The 21,365-nt window shown below is 38.1% G+C and overlaps 2 protein-coding genes across 3 annotated transcripts in view; one reads left to right on the forward strand and one right to left on the reverse strand.

Annotated features, from left to right (window-relative positions):
* Nucleotides 1-21,365, reverse strand: part of LOC132199529 (uncharacterized) — a 116,435-nt gene that overhangs the window by 73,227 nt on the left and 21,843 nt on the right. For both annotated transcript variants that reach the window (XM_059624330.1, XM_059624328.1), the window contains exons 3-5: nucleotides 13,478-13,673; nucleotides 7,170-7,274; nucleotides 6,325-6,441 (exon numbers count right to left, since the gene is read on the reverse strand). In XM_059624330.1, the coding sequence (XP_059480313.1) occupies nucleotides 6,325-6,441; nucleotides 7,170-7,274; nucleotides 13,478-13,673 (418 nt within the window). The remainder of the gene's footprint in view (nucleotides 1-6,324; nucleotides 6,442-7,169; nucleotides 7,275-13,477; nucleotides 13,674-21,365) is intronic.
* Nucleotides 10,332-21,365, forward strand: part of LOC132199522 (protein sprint) — a 217,233-nt gene continuing 206,199 nt past the window's right edge. The window contains exon 1 of the mRNA XM_059624321.1: nucleotides 10,332-10,470. The gene's annotated coding sequence lies outside the window, so the exon portion shown is untranslated. The remainder of the gene's footprint in view (nucleotides 10,471-21,365) is intronic.

Below are 21,365 nucleotides of genomic sequence, written 5' to 3' on the forward strand. Positions count from 1 at the left end.
GGGACAAAACCAAAGACGGGAGCATCTTGAAAAGGCGTGTGTCCCACAAAAAGAGTCACACACACGACGAAGGAGAGATAAAAACGTTGGTCACGTACTGAAAGACGTTTACATTCATTTGCATCCAAACAAAAAGGTTAATTGTCTACTGTCTAGGTTCATGTCTTTATGCTGGGGCGCTCGGTGGAAAGCTAATTTTTCATCGGCGCGACTGGGTGGAGCAGCCTCTTTCAAAAGAGCCGTGTTAGAAAGGCACCAAAGAAAAATATGTGTATCATTCTGCGGGTCTCTGTTCAAATGTATGGTTTGCTCCAGTCACTTTTGATAAAAGCACATTCCGTGACTTCCCATTTATACACTCGTTTCCCCGTCGCTTATCGGCGAATCGTCCACACTTGGATGACCAGTGCTGTATAAAAATGAATGCAGACGCTCGTTCGTGCAGAATTGAACGCACGTATAATACTTGCGAATCTGACACACTAAAAAATAATCTCATTACACCTTTTTGTACTTATATCGTATGCCTATACATTGGTTCGCACTTATGGCGCATGTAGACTCGCGAAATCTGGGTCAAAATGAAAGGGTGCGCGCACAAGCAGACGCATTGTATCAATGCTGTGGGTTTTATTTGTATGAAAACCTGCTGCTGCAGTATAGTCATATTTTTAACGCGAGTCGTGGTTCGATAGTTAGTGCAGTGCACTCTTGGCGATCGGTTGCTGGAGGAGAAATGTGTGATTCATTCATATAAAAGAGAGTTGTGATTTGCAAAAGTAAGGCGATTGCAAGCTGATATGGAGGAGTTTCAACTATATAAATCAAAGATTTATTTAACGGTTTATAAGAGAAAGAAAATGATTTATTATAATTTGAACGGGCAAAAGTTGTTGTAAAATTATTTGCTGACGAAACACAGGTTTTAAGAAGTGCACAAAGGGAAAGGAGTCAAATTGAAACAAATTTATTCAAATTAACGATCCTGTGCAGCGACTGTGAATTAAAATATGGAACAATAACACTCGCTGACCACGAAAGCGTAATCTCGATGAGCCAAGTATTGCTCAATAAAACAATGCGAGTGAAATAGAAAACAAGAATGCATGTCTCCTGCCAGCATTACAGCCGATCGAGTTAGGCGTCTTAAAAAGAGTTGAGCGAAAGAAGTGTGACGTCACGTAAAGAAAATAAAAGGAGCGGCCGTTTTGCATTTTAATTTTTTTTCTTTCGGAGAGAGAGCCGAAAAGAAACAACTGTGCGGTGCCTTTTATTGTAGAGGCAGATTTGCTGCGCGCAGCCCGATGACCTCTTTTCCGAGTCAGCAGTGCAAATAAGATACACGGCAGTGAGCAGACAGAAAAATTAAAAATACAGCAGCCAAATGTGCAAATCTCTGACAGTTAACAAGGTGTTGAGGAAGGAAGTTGTAAACTTATGCACTGAATTTATTTAGTGCTGGAAATGAATGAGGCCTTCCCTCTTGTTTGTTGAGAAAAAAAATAGTAAAAAGAAATAACAATTGAAATGTCTTTTCTCATTTAAAAACAATGGACGATCAGATAAAATTAAATAAGAAAATCTATAAAGTTCCGGTCCAGCAAATTTCATTCATTGTCAGTCAAAATCAAAAGTTTAATCAGAACTGGAGCGGCCGCTTTTGTTCTATATAGATACTCGCGAGATTAATTGTCATGAGCTGCTTTTTCTCCACAGCGGCATTAAATGCCAATTTCATGCTTATTTGGCGCGATAATAAATTGGCCCTCGTGAAATACCTGTCGGGAACACACGACTCCGGGGAAGTACAGTTATAAATAATAACAGCGCCAAACGATCGGCGCTCCGTGCAATACTACGAAGAGTGCGCTTCTTTTTGAAACGAGACCAAAGCTCGCCGCGGCATTCTACGGAAGAATCTGCTCAATAAAAATGGAGATATGGATTTTTATGGCCCATAAACAATTATGGCCAAACAAATATGCAGAAATTCGATCAGCAAATATTTTTCCAAAAGGTTTTTTGAACCTCTTATAGCATGCATTTCACCTAACTGAATTAATATTATAAAAAAGTACAGAGGAGAATTGTTGATTAGTGCGGACAAAGATGGACTGACATGATTTAATGATTTTCGATCACGCCAGTCTGGCGCAATTAGAATTTTTTAATAAGGCTGCCCATTACTATGTGCACGCTATAAGTGGAGGAAACTAAATATAGCGTGATTGATGACCACATGCAAGAGGAAGGACGTTGATCTTTTTATAATTTAATATCAATTAACAATTCCTCTAACGTCCGACGCACCGGGCAAAGAAAAAGTGTCTCTGCTGCAGATAATTTTTATACTTTGTCGCGCTGACTCGTCTCTCATTGTATAATTTATATCTGCACTTCTCATGTTTGTGCGTGTCCGGCCAGACTGTTATTATGATGTATTGCCCGAGCTGAACGCGAGATTACATTTCAGAATCAAATGCATAAAAACACGGACGTAGAGCAAATAAATAAATTATATCAAGAATGAGCCTCTAACGAATGCAAATCAGCTTAAATGCGCTTTTCACGCGAGCAGCAGAATCGTGTTTGGCTGAAGTGTAGTTAATAAAAATGTTAAATTAATGTTTGTGACGACCTGGTAGATTTAAGTGGCGCTTGCAGGAGATACATATAAGATTGGAAAGAAAAGCACATTTTTATTAATTTATGACATTGCAGTGCACAACATTTTCTTGGAAATTTATACGACAAAATTCATCCGGATTTTCTTATTTTATTATACCTTTTAAAATCATAAATTAATTTTTAAAAGTTGATAGTGACAAAAAATTAATTGGTCAGAACGACAGGAGATAGCTTATGTAGAAAAAAATTTGATGCCATATGGTGATTTTGTAACATTTGAAACGACAGGAGCCTAGGCATAACTTTTACTTTTTTTGGCGCTGACAAATTGTGCTTGACAAAAGGTTTGCCCTGCCGGTTGTCAACAAGAGAAACCTCAACACTAGCTGTTTAACCTAGCTTTTTTATTTCAAATGGTAGCCGTTGAAATAATATTTCTATGCTAAATTTTTCTCAAGCTTTATTTGACATTCCATCTTAACCAGTTTTCTTAATTGACTTAAATTTACTAGACAATTTTCGGCTCCATCTAGTCTGTGGAACGCCCATGCAATCAAAATCGCCGCAGGAAGGCCGGAGATGAAATTTTCGCAGATAAAACTCCGTGTTCGCGAGAATGAAACGAAGGAAAAAGTCAGCGTGAAGTCTCACAGCAGAAAACGAGAGAAGTTAAGTGTGTGGTCAAGAAAATAATGCGCGAGTGCTTCAATTACGGCCGACAATGAGCATCGCGGCGACTTTCACTTTCCTGCAGGACTCCACGGAGGCATCTGCTCGTCATTTACAGCAATACTTGATTCTGTGGATGTACAATTGTACCTGATCCAATCAGCGAACAAACGTGTTCTGCCCGACAAAGATGCTTTTTAGTAAAGGACGCACATAATTTGCAGCAGCTCTTTTTTACGAAAGTAAAACCACTTGCACTTTTCCATGCATGAGCGAGATCATACTTTTAACTTAATCTAAAAGCAGTTTGAATTTTTCTCTCTCTTGAGGAAATAAATTTTTTATTTTTATTTTAATAGCCTTTTTCGTTCCCTTGGAGGTTCGTTCCGTGAGTTTTATTCAGATGAATTTTTTGTGCTCAAACGTTTTATTTTTTGCCACGGATAACCGGCGTCTATGATGATGGTCGGTCGTCGGGCCTGGTGCCCAGAGGCCTCTTCTCTCGCGTTGTAAAGCGTGCATATGCGGAGCAATGGCCCCTCTCTGCAAGACCAATGCCCTTCATAGAAATGCTCCTCCTCCTTCTCTCGCTCGCCGATTCTCTCCTGCGCTCGGCGTGCGCGCTTTTAATACACTTTTCATTTCGTCCGCGATTAGCCGAGTGTTATTATCTCTCGCCGATCCACCTGTCCTTTCTTTCCTCTATCGGTGCCCGCGAACAGCATTTACAAGAGACACCGCTTGATTTGTCTCCTCTTCCTTCACCATCTTTCAGAGCGAATACATAAATTACGCACTCGATCTTGATTATCCGACTTTGAGCTCGAATTGCCATTTTCTCGGAAGGCCTCGGGTGGATTGGAAAAAAAGAGCAAGAGATGATCATATGATGACGAACGCAAGGGCAGCAATTTTACATGGAATAACATAGTAATTTGAGCAATCCACCGGTATCGAATTGATTCGGTACGATTTATGATTTAATTTTTTGTGCCACACTTAATGGCATAACGTTTCAGCGTTGAAAATTCAAATTGCTGAGGAGTTTTTGCTTTTGAGCCTGTCAGCAGAAAACACTAAAAAAAAACTTGTTTTGTTTGGAGGCTAAAAATATGATATACCGCATAAAATATTGATTGATTTGAAATTCCTCACGAGCAGAGAGGTGTGCAGTAATAAATTTAAAATAATTATAAGTCTTAATTATGAATATTGATGTGACACTAAAACACGGATATTAATATAAAGCGACATGAAATAGAACTCAAAAGATAAACATAAATTAATATCAACCTCGGAGTAATTTTTCTGCGAGTTGTCAATGCAGCACAGAAAGTAAACGAACAAATGTTAAATGCCACCAGACTTGTCACTATCAATTCATCGCAGCACTAGACCTTCAATTTAATAATTATAATTGATGCACATCCCGAGGTGTCGCGACTGTGATTGCTCTATTAAGCGTTCAATCAAATAAGCACATCTGTGCCCGTCTCTATATTAAGTATAAAAAGATAAATTTCATTACGCCACGGCTGGTCGATTTCATAATAATTGTTCGGCTCGGCGCCTATGAAAGAGAAGATTGCATCGGGCTTCGTTTCTCATAATGTGCCAGCGAAATATAAAAACCCACTCGGCAGTTACGGCTCCGATTTATTACATGAAATTTTTTCGAGGACTTTCACTTTTGGCTTCTCTGAAGAGGCTCGATAGCGGCCGGTGGTCTAGATCTAATGAGGCGCATCTCTCGTCGCAAAGGTAAACAATGATCACCACCGTGGACTTGAAAATTCGCTCCATAAACGAACTTACAAAGAAATCGAGCATATGAACTTGTCGGATGCAGAGATGCATTCCTATGAGTTGCTTTGCCAAAAATGGCCATCGAACATCCTTCAAAAGCAAGGCATCCAATTAACTTATTTTCGCACTTATTTCAAGCATCTCAAGAATCAGGGAAGAGAACAAAGAGCAAGAAGAATTTCATATTTTTTTTGCAGACCAAAAGATAAAAAACTATTTTTATTTTTATCTCGCAAGCCTCCGTTTTTTTTCAGAAAGATATAAAAGCCAGAAAGCAAATTGGTCTGTTGTGTATATCATCAAGTTTTGTTTGTTCTCGATCCGCACATTTTTCACGGCTACATTCTTCTGCAGGAAAGCGTCGTTCGTGATTCAGATCGCGCACAGCATCCGAAAAGCGCGCACAAAACAGAATCGTGATCCTCAATAAATAATAATAATAATGCAGCGTGAGAACAGATGAGCACAATTTATTATTAAATCTCATGGTGAAGAAGATGCGGCACGGAGAGGCCCCGAAAGAAGTGCTTTAATAGATTTACACGCGCGCGCGTCTCCTTTTTATTTCGGGAATAAAATCAAATAGGCTTCTGTCCGATAAACCTCTTTTTGTCGTAATTCGAGGTATTTACATGAAAAATAAGGAAAGGTCGTGACAAGCGGTTTAAAAGATAAATTTTCTTGAAGTACTTTTTTATGTAAAAAAAAAAGAGAAGAAACACTAAAATTTCTGCGAAAAACAATGGTTTGGGTGCAGCAATTTGCATTGCAAACGATTTAATAAGAGACGAATAAGGCACGAGCCGGGTCCAAATAACAAAGCAGACAGGTCACAAGCGCGGGTCATGTAGCGGTGCTCACACGCGATGGGAACGCACGCATTTTTGATGCGTTTCGGATGTGTGAAGAGCAGCGAATTATTGCAATCTGCATGTGGATTAGATCATAGTAATTGGGCGGACGAGATAAAAGTTAAAAGCACCTATACAGGTTGGATGCTGGGAAAAGTGCGGATAGCAGGAAAGAGAAAATATAAAAACGCTTTCTAGAGAGGACTGGTTCTTCCTTCGAGCTCATTTTCATGAAGATAATATTTTGCGGTTTTTCCTCTCGCAATTATAACTAACCGCTTTTTGTTTTTATTAAAAAATTATTTCTAGGAATTCTAAAAAAGCCACCAAGAGTAAACACTGAATTAAAAAAAAATCGTAAAAGTCTTACCTTCGCAGTGGAAGCCGTCGCCCTTGTACCCTGGGAAACAAGTGCAGTGGAAGCTGCCCAAAGTGTTTGTACAATGGGCAAACACGTCACAAGGACGGTACTTGCACTCGTTCTCGTCTGCAAAATGAGATATTAAAATTAGCTAATGGGCTCAAACGAGTGAGAATGTAATTAACAAGATTCAAATCAGGAAATAATGTTATAGGAGAAAACAATGCGAGTCGTGATCAAATATTCCCATGCAAATTTACTGCTAGTTGATGAATTAATCTAATGCTCACTCACGAACAAATGAGCATGCATAAATGATGAACACAGTTTGTGATACAGTAAAACGTAATTAATTATTTCTCTATTTTTTTTTATTGGATCTCTGCCAGATTTGAGTAGATTGAAACATGGTCTCAAGTCAGATGTAAGCAATTAATACCGTAGATAATTTAAAATAAAATTAATGAATCTCTTAGAATACCAATGTGTATCAAATAAATTTTATAAAATTAAATTTTAATAATTCAAAATATATCGTCTTTAACAATTGGTGTCAGAAGTGGGATTCATGTATGCCTACATTATAGCAATCGTAATTTAACTAAGTAGGCTTACGTTTTATTAATGTTTTTTAATATAATTAATTTTGAATGGAACAACTCGATTATTTTAGCTATTCAAAATAAATCGTTATTTTGTCGAAAAATAGGCAAAATTAAATACATTAAATTAAATTAATTAGAAACTTTTTGCATTCTTGAATAATATTTTTGGGATGATTTTTGCTTTAAATAGCAAAATTAAGTATGTCAAATCATTAATAAAAATTAATTTTTAACATAACAATTACTTACCAGGTACTTCACAGCTGCAACCGCCGTAGCCATCGTTGCAGTGGCACTGGGAATCAAGGCACGCTCCGTTCTGGCACTCAATTCCCTTCTCTGACTTACAGTCGCCTGCAAATAAAATCAGAGTCAAATTAGCTAAGTTTCGGACAAAAAGTGACGTGGATTTATCGTTTTTGCGGTACTGGCAGAAAATTGGTGCTTTTTAACCGCCGACCCTCAATAAACTCGTAATTCAAAATTAACAACATACGTCCTCTGTTGTGTGTAATTTTCCCAGCCTGTCGTGAACCGACCGTTCAATTCAATTCATTACTCCGCATGCATTGAGTACTTACAAATTTACTCAAGAAGAATTATACTGCTTTTGCACGAGCGAAAAAAATCAAATGTTAAATCGCGATCAAAGGCGGAAACTTCTCTGTCGATCAGAATGTTTATTTTCTCTTCTTGTTTGCCGAGTGCAGTTTTTCAAGCAGAACGCGCGTTTTTCTTTGGCGTGCTCTTCAGGAAGCGAAACACTAGCTCGTGTGCTCTTATCATTTGAGAGATACACAAATTAAATTGTTTATGTATTCAGTGTAATGATAGCTTATTTGGTTGCCCTCTCGTGTCTTTGGTTTCTCACGTGAAGCGTGAAACTTCGTCCAAATAGACGAGGCTAAAGTACCGGCGGGATTAATGACTTTTTAATAATCGAGTGTGTTGTCGGAGGGGGCATATTATTTGTGCTTATGGAAGCGGAAGAAAAGCTAAAAAGGAAACACGCGGGGCTTTACGTGAAGGAAAAGACCGCAGTTGACATTGCGTGGTCGCACAATTCGGACTCACCAAGCATGCCAAATCACCTGCTTCTGCGGCCATAAAATGAATTTTCTTTTTTCCTCTTTACCTTTTTTGCCACCGTCGACGCCGTGCAAGCATGCAAGTCGTGTGTGAGAAATAATGTCGATTTTTGCATGAATGGAAAACAATGTGAATTCGGTCGATGAGCTTTTTTTCTGCGAAAGTAGGAGAGGAAACGCCAGGAAAGGACGCGAACGTTTCTTTTCGTTTCCTCTCATTTTCTCTTTTGATATGGCGATCTTTCCTGAATGAGAATAATAATTGATGTTGTTGCTGCGCATAATAAGCATTACTTCTCATTTTAATTGCACTTCACCACTCTTGGCCTAATGACTACACTTTTAATTACGGCGAGCGCTGTCTGATAATTTGCAATTGTGCATGTCTCGACCTCGAGGCTAATTATTTCAAGACTTTTTACGGAATGGAAAAATACTGCATGTAAAATTTCCAGAAAAATATTATCGTTTTACAATTTCATCCTATGAGCGTGGATTTTCCTTTCGCAAACCGCGGCGGCATTCCGGCGAAATAATTTCCAAGTAATTTGCCAGAGAGAAGAAAATTGTCTTCAGTTGAAGGGTAATGATTTTGTTTTGTTATTATTTGTCTAAAGAGTAATTCGGTTTTACAGTCCAAGCTGGTTCTTTGGAAAAGTTGTTTCGCTGAAAAAAAGGGGGGAATTTTATCTTTAGTATAGAGTAAATTTAAAGCAACCATTTGCAATTTATTAAATTATTAACGAATTAAATTTATTAAATAAAAATTTACAAGCAGATTCTTTATGTAGAGAACCAAAGAACCAGGATTTATTTAATCCGTTCGAACTAATTAAAGCCGAGATGAAAAACAATGGACAATTCACACCTGAGGGCATTGCGCCGATCTGCAATTTGAATACGCTCGATCCCCTGGGGTTGCGCAACCGTAACGCAAAGAATTTGAATCAGAGTAGTGCAGAGGTCGGGCTATAATTCTGACCTTTCAATGCAGGAACATGCAACGTAATTATTAAAGAGAGTTGTTTTGCAGCGTGTAGTGCTGAGAGAAAAAGAGCAAAACCCGCCTGGGTGATTGTCCTCTTCCTCTCTCCCCAGCCGCAGAAAGAAAGAGATAAATACAAAAGAGAGTCTCTGCATTTTAAAATTAATCTCACACACGAAAGCAGAGCGTTTGCTTCGAGACGAATTTTTTCTTCCTGTCGACATGCAATCTTCTATAAAACGTTTTACGCAAAGAGACGCGCGGCAAGTCGCACACAGGTGTAACAAACTGATAAAAATCAGTCGTGCGGCGGCGGCGTGCGAGGCTGTTTGTATTCGTACTAGCAGCTTTCGGCTTGAAATTAAAGAGCATCTAATTACGGAATATAAATTTATAAAACGAGCAAAGAGCGCGAGAAGAAAAAAGAGCGGTGCTGCAAGCAAAATGAAATGCTGATCGTAAACGAAATTGAAACCTGTTTAAGACTTTTTCCCATCGCATCGGCGAATAGCTCTCTTCGTATTTTTAAGTACATACGAAAGATTTAAGGAGCCGTGGCGCTGGTCAGTTCGGCCAAGATCGTTCACCCTGGCCAAGTACCCTGAGGTCTGACTTGAAATAAAAAGAAACGCTTTTTGCAAAGGCACCTGTTGTCTGCGAGGAACCGGAATCAAAGCCAAAGGGCGGCGCTCTATATAATTAATTCGAAGCGTCGAGAGATTGGAATTTAATTATCATTTGAATATGAAATGTTGCTGATTTTAATTTGCATGCGTGTGTGTGTAGCGTTATGTCTAATGAAAGGGAATATAGAAGCAAAGCAGATTCGGTTTTAAAAAGCCACCGCAAGACAAAAGTTGATGAGATGAGCTCATTTCATATTCATTGTTTTTTTCGGCGAGGTAAAATAATGCGGTTGCTTTGAACCGGCAAATAAAAAAAAGAGATACATTATTTTTTTCCCAGGCGGAATTAGATGAGTTATGAGAGGATACTATATTTATGTGGTTTGCTAAACAACATAGACACGTTGAAGCAGAAATTCTTTATGTAATATTTTATCTATAAAATTTTATGATCATATTTCACGGTCAGCTCTTTAAACCAAAGAATTTAAAAATAAATATTTCAACTGCTATATTATGTAGTATTTTCAAACTCCTTTTCATGTGGTGTTTATCTCAATTGTGAGGCATGCTTGTGGTGACTGACGAAAGCGATCCGATTTTCAAAGCATCTAAACCTGTCGCGGGCTGTTGCTGGATGCAGTCTGTACATAACTCCAACCCTGCGCCCTCTGACCAATGAGAAATGAAAAAACGGCAGCAAAACAGCTGTGAACCATGTGGCCAGTCAGTGAAACATCCGGAACAACAACAAGTGCGCGTGGTTTTCTAAAAGTACTGTGTTGTTTGTGGATTTTTCAGTGCGATCTGAAGAAGTGACCGACCAATTACGCAATGAAGAGTTCAGCAAAGTGAGTAGACGAATTTAATGTCGCCGAAATTACATTTTACGAAGCTTAAGAACAAAAATTTTCGTAAAAAGAATCTCTCGTTTTGCACATGTGCTTTGCTTATTTTGATTAATTTTATTTGTTCGTTTGTTTTTTATGCTCATGCATGGCCCCCGTTAGCTTTTAAGGCTATTGGGTTGGTCTATTGTCGTTTTCATTAATAAAACAAATTAAAAATATATTCAAATTTTGGCATTACGTGCAGACAAAAATTAATTTTCGTGTACATTTTCTATTCTTTTTGTGTGTGTGAGGTCTTTGAAGAATTAATCCAGTAGCTCTGACCGTGTGAAAAAATCACGAGAAGCCAATACGAAATTCATATTTAACGTTTCTTTTGATCACTTGTGCATGCCAATTTCGAGCGAGGGGGACTTGCAGACAGGACGTGCGTGAGAAGAAATTTATTGAAAATCATCGTCAACCCATCCGCCGCGCCGAGTTTGGAATTTTCGCGCAGCGCCGGTGCACGACCGCGAGTGCCAATGACTTTTCTCCTCGCGGCGGAAAATTAATCAGCTCTCGTCCGTTTGTGTGATTTGGCAGACCGCAAAATTACACACCGAGTTATTTCGGCCGGTCTTTTTTTTATATCCAGCCGTCCCGAAGAACGATCTCATTGTCCTCGGAGCGAGGATGATAAATTTGCATCGGCGCGAGTGCGGCGAACCAGCCTGATTTGTTTATATCAGATAATTGAACAACGAGAAGAAAGAGGGAACATATTAAATCATTGCTCGAGAGAGCTATTTTTTGCTGCCTCTTCTTTTAACGGTACAAGGAATTATACATAATAATTGAGTGTATGAGCAAGGCAGGTGCAGTGGTGCTTGCAGCGCAATTGCACACGCGGGCCAAATTGACGCGGGCAAAAACTTAGTACTTGGCGGATTTCCTTGTTTTACTAAAGAATCCCTACACACCTTTATTTTTATTTTAATAACTACTAAATAACCCAAATTTTAATTTTAAAAATAAACTGCCACCCCTAATAATTTTACTTAAAAATTTAAATAAGTTTAATTTTAAATTGAAAAAAACAGAAATTTAAATTTTTTTAAATTACATAACATTGTGTTTATTCATATATAACAACCAAATTTAAAAATTAATTGATCTAAGTCTTCTTCTAAGAATTGCAAATTGAAACCAAAAGGTGGGTTTTTTTTCTTTTCGATATTGTTAAAATTAAATTATTGATGTTTATTTTTTTAAATTCACACATAAAATATATTTTATTGACTATTTATAAAATTTTTGAGAAAAAATTGGAATTTAAAAAAATTGTAGCTATTTGAATAATTTAAATTTTAAATCGCCTCATGTTTTGCAGAAAGAAGGTATTTTTTGTTTGAATTTTTGCATTCCATTGTCATTCTTGATGCTTGATTGGAATTCGCCATTATAGAATCACATTAAACTGCAATAACATTTTTTGCATTTCTTAGCTGCGTTGAATTAATTTTAAGTAGGTTTTGCTCCTGTTGAAATATTAATTCCACACATTAAGAACTTAAAAAAATAACGGCAGAGATTATTTACTGTTTTCTATATGTTCTCATATACGAATAATATATTTTTAATTCCGTCATCGATACAATTAAAAATCCGCTTATTGGAAATACTTGTGAGAAACTCCCATGCCATTGAAACTTCAAGTGGTGCAAACAGTTACGGTGTGTGTAAACGCAAACCGAGGACAATCGGATGTTTGTGAGACGTCCACCCACCGCTGCAGAGCAAGTTATCAAAAAGCGAATCGTGCGCCTTGACATCTCTGAATTGTGCATCGTCAGATATTATAATTTTTTCCGCGTGTCCTTTTCTCAATGCAGCATCGCGCGAGGGTCAACACCGCGAGAGTTTTTTTTTTTTACAATCTTTTCACAGGCGTGCAGCGGGTTCTCTTTTGAAGAAATTCAATCTGATGAGTCTCCCATCCTCGTCAGATCTCGCACGACATTCCATTCGGCGATGATGGATGAGCGCATGATATCATATGCACTTTTTCTCTTTGAAAAAGCAGGATGATATCACGCTTCTGAAAGGCCAGTCAAGGTGAGATGCTTGAAAGTTTCGCGCCGAAAATGGTTTAATTGCGAATTGAGAGGATGCGAAATCCAAGGCTAAGTCTAAATTAATGACTGTTTTCAAAGCCTTTCTTTTTGTTTAACAAAATCAGCATTGAAATGTTTCTAAACAAAAATAACAAACAAGCAGATAGTTGTAATTAGCGTTATAGAATTAGAAGCGAGCAAATAAACTTCTGAGAGTTCCGTTCGCCTTTGTTGAGCGATTCTCACAGAAGCGAAAAATCCAAAGAAAAACACGATGAAATCGAAAACAGCGATTCTTTTGCTGTATTTGGACGTCTTCTCATCAGCATAAGCCGCGCGAGAAGCATTACAATGGGCCATTATTCGCAGGCAGCACCAAATTGAATCCCCATAGCGTGTACGTGATGCGCACCGTCGGCTTTTTGCTCCTTTCCTTTTTATCCACTCTCGCCGACCGTTAGCCGATGACCAAAGCCGACTCTTATTCTTTTCACCGTCAGCAACCGGGCACAATATGGATGGATGGACACGCAGAGCTTTGCTAGGGTTCACTAACACCGACACAATGTAAAAGGACCGAAAACTTTTGTATGAATTTTCTCACTATGCGATTATCACTTTACAGTTTGTTCTTTTTTTGTTTAATTTCGGTTATCTCGCGAAAATGAAAAGGAAGCCAGAAAAGCGGTAGTTTGTTCAAATTACACGCAAAGCGAATTATATATCAACACGCCAAGTCATCCCGCGCGCACTGACAGATTTCCCATCCTGATATAAAATTATGTTTTATATACGAATCTCGCCAATTACAGCGCTTGAAATTTTCTGCCATTCCCGCGTGGAAATTGAATTAATTTCTCTGCGAAAGAGTTCAAAGACTCTCTGACAGTTGTAAAAAGTGTTGTACTTACTTGTGCATTTGAGCTCCTTGCTCAGCTCGTCAGAGCCCATGAAGCAATTTGGAGTCCCGTCGCACAAGTGCGACAGCTCAAAAAGCTGCAGCACCGTGGTTGACTCGTTGACCTGGCACCCGAAGTATCCATCTTCGAGGTTCAGGAAGAAGATTTCGCGTTTAATTCCAAAGCCTACTCCACCTTGGCTACTCGCCTGTAAACATAAGATGAAAAATTTGCATGTTAGTGTTTGTTTTTTTTAATTTAAAATAATAATTTGAAAAAAATGGGCCCTTTTTATATAAATTATAACAATTTTGTGCATCAGCATTTTTGTTAAATCATTAAGTTCAATATTCTGAAGGCAGCCTACAATTTAGATTAAATTTGCCATGTTCGCGAAAATATATTTAAGGAATTAATTTTATCAGAGGCTTTTCTTAGAGGCCAATTAGATAAAAAAATGGAAACATAAAAAAGGGATCGAAATTATGAACCAAGCTCATCAATCTTTGTCACATTCCCAAAATTTTCTCCTTGCCATCCTCATTAATATGAAATTATAGGTTCAATCACAACTGAGAGCAATAATATTAACTCCAATTATACAGAACAAGTTGAATTGAGTCATCATCGCACCAGGCAGCATCTCATATGACGAGAGATGAAATAATTGGACAGCAATTTCGAACCAGCATTTTTTTTAACGTCTCGTCGAGGGAATAATGAAGGAAAATAATGCAAACAAGTGCAATTAGCACGCAAGCCAAGGTCGTTGATGATACTTTTGAAGCCTAAAAAATCATTACATTGGGTTGTGGTATTTTGCACTGTATAATATCATGTCGATTGGCAAGATTAACATCCTCTTGGCAAACAAACGAGATGCGAGTGCCCGATATGTTGTGTAATCCGCGGGGGCTGCTTGTAATTCTTTGTGGCGTGCGCTCGGATTTCTATCGCAAATTAAGTCGCACGTAATCCTATTTCACACTCAATTAAGGCAGAAATGCGTCGAGTTTCAGCAGAAATTGAATAAATAAATTGCCCTTATTGGCTTCCATCTGACAGCTGTTGTCATTTCTTTATAAAAATAATAATTTATTTTGATACAGATATTTAATCCTGAATGTAACTCCAGTCAAATTTGACAGCAAAAAGTAATTCCAGAACGTGGAAAAATATATACCGTGATTTTTTTTGTCTACAGATTTGAGAGGCGTCGCTTCTCATCTCGGTGGTTTTCCTCAAATTTGCTTAACACGCTACGTGTTGTCGGAGCAATTTTCTCCAGAGAGCAGGTGCCGGGCATGTCATGCAAGTCGAGCAATTTCACGAAGAGCAAATAAAGTTTAATCAAAAGCGGCGCACATCTGATGAGTAATGGCCAGAATGATCTCACTTAGCCGGATCGAAGGAAGGGTAACAACCTCTGGAGGACGCGGCCAACGCGCGTAAATTATAATCGGGTTGTTGCTGGAAATTCAAAAGAGACCTACACACTGTTTGCTTCAAAGTGATCATCTTTTTGCCTCTTTTAATCTCGGAAGATAAAAAGAAAATAATTATACGTGGGGGGAATGAATGGTCGTCCGTCGCGGCTTGCTCAACTCTCATATAAATTAATTATTATTCATCCTCTCTCGCTCTTCCAAACAGGTAGGTCGAGTTATTATGGTTATTCGTCTGTTACGTTAACAAAAAGTTGTTTTAACGCTGCATATATGCAACTGAAGTAACGGTGCCTTGCAAAATGGTTAATTACACCGACTGAGCAGAGAATTTTCATCCGAAGGCAAATTTTTCGCGCCGGTCCAGCAAATTTTATTACTTTTCTCATTTGCGAGCATGATGTGATCAAAGTTGTAAAAATTATACGACCAAAAACTGTTAAATATTTTGCACGCTTACAATTTGTACTAGGAAGTCGACATCCTTTAAAATAGATTTATGGTTTTGTCAAAAGTACCGAAACGAGAGAGACAACTGGAAAGTCATAACTCATCCTTGCTCGAAAAATTTGAGAAGAGCAAAACACCATCTCTTAATGACGGGCAATAAAAAGCACGACGACTCTGCGATAATTACCGAGCAACAGATGCGCCGCTCTTTTATACTATCAGTCGCGGAAAGCGAATTTATTTCACCTCGGGCCGCTTCACGATTTGACTGCCAGCAAAAACGCGAAATTAAAGAGCTGCTAACTGAAGTCACAAAGAGCCTTTTTATTTCTCTCACACTCTGTATTCGTCATTTTCTTTTTATCTTTGAAGAAGAAGTGCTGCTCGCAATTCCTGTAGGCGCAGCGGTCCGTTAGCCGTGCGTACAGTACAAGCACTCATTATATTGTGTAAATGACGATATCACATAATTGTGCGCATATGTTGCGGCCCGGAGCGGAGGTAGCATCACAAATTGCTTGATCTCCGACAAAGATTTTCCATTACTTGCGAGTTTTCCTAAAAGGGGAACTTTTGTATTAAGAATAATGTTCGCAGAAGCACAAGATGCAAAGAGAGGCGTTGGTTAATGGTTGCCTGCGAAAATTACCAAGTTGCTCAATTTTAACACTTTAAATTATACATAAATGCTTAAAAGGTTCTTGGAAGATCGCTATCACATTTAAATGAGATAATTCAAAAATAAAATTGTTAAATTATTTAATTCTTTTGCATAAATGAGTTCCACATATATTTTTTTATTATTAATAATGAGCTCGTATATGAAAACAATTATATTCTTTCATTATATATTTAAGTGACGAATGATAATGTGGTTCGTTCACATTGAACAAAAAAAACTGGAAAATTCTTTGTAATCAGCAAAAAAAAAAAATTGATTTGTAAACCTTTTCTATAATTTTCAATAATTTCATTCAAAATGAGTAATTTTCAATCGACGTGTGGAATTTTCAGTTAGTTTATTTTAGCAAGCATTTATGTAATATCATGATTTTTTTTGCATCAATTATTAAGTGAGAAAAATTATTCCGTGTCATATGTACTTTCTGAAGGATTTGAAGTTTCGCAACAACTTTCTGACTTGCGTGATTCTTCACATTCTGGCACCGCGATCGCATCAATTTGTCTCTCGCTTGTTTTGATTAATGGCGTCTTCGTAATTACTTTTCCTCGCGCAAAAAGAAAGAATCGGTTCGGACCGCAAGTCAAACATTGCCCGCTCATTTTGATATATCAAAGAAAGATCAAAATCGGCGCCGTGTATTTTGTACCGCGCCGTCTCTCAATTCCCGATCCGAGGGAGCACTCGCCGGCTGTCTCATTTGCATTTTATCGTGAGGGATCGACTGCCTTCCAGGATGCAACGCACCTGACGTGAACAAATACACAGAAATGCAAGCAGTTGCCGAGATTGATTATTTTATTCGGCTTGGCAGACACGGCCGCGGCAAAAAAGAAGCATCTCTCGGCGTCGATTGTATGTTTGTTTCGCCTGAGCAATTACGCAACAAACTCTTGTCTTTCTCATTTTCTCTCTCTCTCTCTCCGCAAACATATTGTGTATTTTCCCGAGAGAGACAAAACGCACACGCATCACCGATCGTGCATTGCAGCTTTTTCCAACTGCACAGGGATGTGGAATTTTCATTCTTTGAAACCGCTGCCGGAAATCCATAATAAATTTATTTCAATCCTGGAAACTCTTGCATCACTTTGTACATTTTAATTTTTTCAACACTCTCCAAGTTCGTGTCTTGTCATCCTCACGCATAAATTAACCACCATGAAATTGGTTTCAAAGCGATTTTCCCCTGAGAACGGTCAAAACTCTCAACGCCAGAGCAAAACAAATTTTCCGCGTATGAACTTTCAAGTAACAAAGGTGTGACCGACGAACGGACTAATCAAATTAATGGCTGAACACAAAAAAGTAATTTATCTCGCCGGTGATGAAATTTCAAATCATGATGGATCTTATCTTTCTTTCTTTTCTTTCACCTTTTTCTCCGACCACCATTAGCACCGCATGTAGTGCATGCGTTTTTTCCGAGCACCAAGGCTCATACAATTATATAATTCAGACTCATCCTTCTCGGTATCCATAAATCTAAATTGTCCGCCACTTTTTGTATCAAAACCAGCATGCACCAATTTTCATCCAGCTGATTTCAAGTGACTTGAAAGAAAAAACGACCTTGAGTATAGAAATAGCTCGAGTGTTGATGTAAAAAAAAAAAACAAGTTCTAAAAAATTCTGTACGCCCGTTACTTTTGCTTCTTAAATTTATTTCAGCGAAAAGTTTTTCTCTTGTTATGACATGCGTCCGTTGAATCGGCAGTAGTTTGGTATATAATTAACAAACGAAGCCGGCAATTTGGGTTGCTCCAATAAAACGCGCCGAGGCATTCAAGAGTGAGATTATACATAGGAGAGCAATAACAATAAAACGTGGAGCTGCCGAAATTACAAAATCACCCAAAATTCCACGCTGCTCTTCTCGTTTGCAACCGCGGTTTATTCAACTCAAGCGTGTCCAATTTGAATGCTTTTAGAATTTGACAAGAATGAAATACAAAGATGCGCGGGGGAGAGGTTGCATTTTTTGCTCTATTATAATTGCGTCCTTTGCTGCCATTTGCATATAAACGAAATGAACTGGTCTCGATTTATGTTTCTGATAAGGTCGAGTTGTGGAAACAATGGGATTCTGATGATTGCATATAATGAGAATCTGCTTGCTTCTGAAATGGGAAGGAAATTGCATATGCAGAGCGGCGGTTTATCCCAACTCGACCTTCAAAGTTGCCTTTCCTTTGAAATTTTAAATCATGAAATATTAAATTCTTCAGTAAAAATTTATGTTTCAAATTAAAATGTTAAAACGAATCAGAGAAAACAAGAAAATAATTTTAAATTTTTATAAAATCAGTTCAGATAAATATTATTCAGAATCAAAGTTTCCCTTTGACTGGAAATTCCAATTAAAAAATTCTTCAAAATACATTATGGATTATTCACTTTCGCCTTTTGATCCAGCACACGCATAAAAAACTAAATCATATCGGCGACGCTGAGGGCCCTAAAGGTACAACCAAGGCCGCTTGTGGGTTTATTCGAGCGACCTTCACGGGAGAGCTTTAACGGTGGTGCCTGTAGAGAGAGCACCAGAGACCGACGCCCTATCATGCCCTGCCTTGTATTTTCGCATTTGAATTCGCTTCCATTTTGGCACGGAAGGTCTACATTTCAACCCGCGCACTTCTGTCGATTGATCTCGATTAATTCAGCCCTCCATTTTTGGCCGACGAGGTAAAATATTTCACTATATGACAAACGATGATTAATTCCCTTTATTGTTTTGTGTAACTTGGAGGAAGTGTAGAAGGTCCTTCTTGTGAAAAACAATAAGTAAGGTTAATTTTGATATAATCTGGTATAATAATAACTATGAGAAATAAATTTTTATTTATTTAGAAACCCATTAGCATTTTAAATAAAATTTATTCATATATTTTTAATGCAAAAAGAAATTATTTCATCCATTTATAAAATTAAGCCGTCATCAAGCACAATGCGTAAAAGCTGTTTTTTTTTTGCAAGTCTTGTATAAGATGAGGTTTTTCATCCTAATAGGAAATTCATGGTGCAAGCCGAGCTCATCGCAACTTCCGTTAAACGCTGTGATCACGTAATAAAAAATTCATAAACATTATCAAGAAGTTAAAAAGTAGGAACAAGGTCAGTGGAGCCGCGCGCGGAATTTTTTCCACGGGATTCAATCCGGTCTAATAGCTCTCGTGCTCAGCACAACGCAAATTTGAGCCGCATGTTATGAGATTATTTCGCGGTTTGGCCGACTGATGCTGAGACGTCCAGCCGCGTAATAGAGCACCAAAAATGTGCGACCCACTTGCCGAAAGAAAATCCATCTGCTCCAAAAGGAGAACAAAAGTTGCGAAGTCTGCTCAAAAATATAAAAAAATTTCTTTTCTTCCTGCTGGGAAATTCTTTCTTTCGCGCGGCTTGAGGAGGAGGAAGATGCTGTTTTGTCACTTCTTCGCTTTCACTTATGCCCATATGCAGACATGAAAGCTCTTGAAAAATCGCGCGGTGGGCACGCCGACCGCCTCGCGATCTGACGTTTATTTACGTCGAGACCTTATGTTTACCGTATAATAATGAACAGGCGTCTTTTTCAAGAGTCAAAACGTCACAAGCAAGCTAAACTTAAGGTATTTTCGCCATTGAACGACCTACATTTTTACCTAGGATACTTGAAAATAATTATCATTAAATTAAAATTAATAAAAATAAAAAGGATGATCAAACTGAAAGAAGTTTGTTGATATTTTTTTTTTTTTTAAATATTTTGATAGTTAACAAAAATTTTTATTTTAAATCTTGTATAATTTCTATTTTTTTTTAAACAGCATAATTATTGTACACAATTTGAATAATTGTAATTTGTAATACTTGAATTTCATTACGTAATAATTTTACAAGGAAAATAAATTACTGAATTGATTTATTCTTGCACTTACTTGCTTGTCTTTGTTTGCAATCTAGTAGTTCCAAATACTTTCACCGCGCGTGCCTAGCTCGGCTTTAAAAAAATTTTCAATACGCTTATGTTTGACTTAACTAAACCGCGATTCCGATCTGCTTCAACACCTTTGCTCTCGGAATCGAATTTGAACTCGTGGGGTCACTCACATCGCACACTTGAGAGGACAAACCTGCACGTCTCGGCCAAGTCATCCAGCACGGCAAGCAAAAGTGCTTTTTGTTTCGCTCTTTGGATCTTTGCACCGATGTGATGTCAGAATGGTCTGACACACACGTTCGACGAGGGCAAGGTGCTGGAAAATTCTCTCGCCATGCAATTCCTCTCGCGCCCCGAGAGATCACACTCTGTGTAAAATTATATTGTGCTCCGCGAGGAGTAACGATTTTGTTCCTTTTCATCACACTTTTATTATATTTCTCGCGGTTTGCACATTTATTTCCCAAATTTCACGGTGCGGCCAAAGTGGATTTTGAAGCGTGAAGTGCGATTATTTCCATCTTGTTCATCATTTCGCTCTCTATAATGTGTACAGAATAATGATGCACGATGTTGGCTCTCAAAGTTTTGACGCTCTTTTTATACGGTCGAAAGGCGTCGATCATGGGAGAGTGAAATTATGAATTTGTGCCCTCAAGCATTAACTTGATATGTATTTGCCCTTCAAACTTCAGAATTTCATCTTCTAGGAATCCAATCATTGGAGTAGAAAATTAATTTGTTCTGTTGTAAATAAAGTATTTTTTTTTCTTAATTTAGAAAAAAATACCGAGAATAGAGTTGTTGATTAAAATGAATATGGAAAAAATATAAACATATTTAAAATCGTTTTAAGTTACAATGAATTTAAATACTTTTCTTTTCAAAGAACACTGCATTGTAATTTCGATAGGTCAAGGCTTCTTGGCAACGGACAGTTCAAAGAACTTTTTGTTAACATTGCAACACAGCGACATGCACTCTATACCCGACTTACAAGAAAAACGAGTGGCCAGCTGGAGAACACGCATTGTTTGTTCATTTTTCAAGTTAAGAGGGAAAGTCGGGTATAAGAGTCGCGCATCAAAAGAAGTTGTTACGCATACTCGGGGGAATGCATCACTTGACAATATACGCATCTCACTCGCCAGCCAACTGCGTTCACTTATTTGTTATTATTCGTAACTTTTCTTGGCGAAGAGAGAAATAAATTCCCATCACTTGCTGCTCCTTTGAGGAGGAGCAATTTGCGTGTCTCTCTATCTTATTTGTTTCCAATTCGCACCGCGCGGTTGGGAAATAATAAATATATAATTTCTGGATGCGGTGACAGCGGCTGGCAAATTATTCACACCTCTCGGCCAGACTTGCTGATTCACCGCTCGTGTGTGGATTTATTGC

This window comes from Neocloeon triangulifer, unplaced genomic scaffold (genome assembly GCF_031216515.1).
Source record: "Neocloeon triangulifer isolate White Clay Creek 2 clone unplaced genomic scaffold, ASM3121651v1 ptg000014l, whole genome shotgun sequence".
In the NCBI taxonomy this organism is placed as follows: Eukaryota; Metazoa; Arthropoda; class Insecta; order Ephemeroptera; family Baetidae; genus Neocloeon; species Neocloeon triangulifer.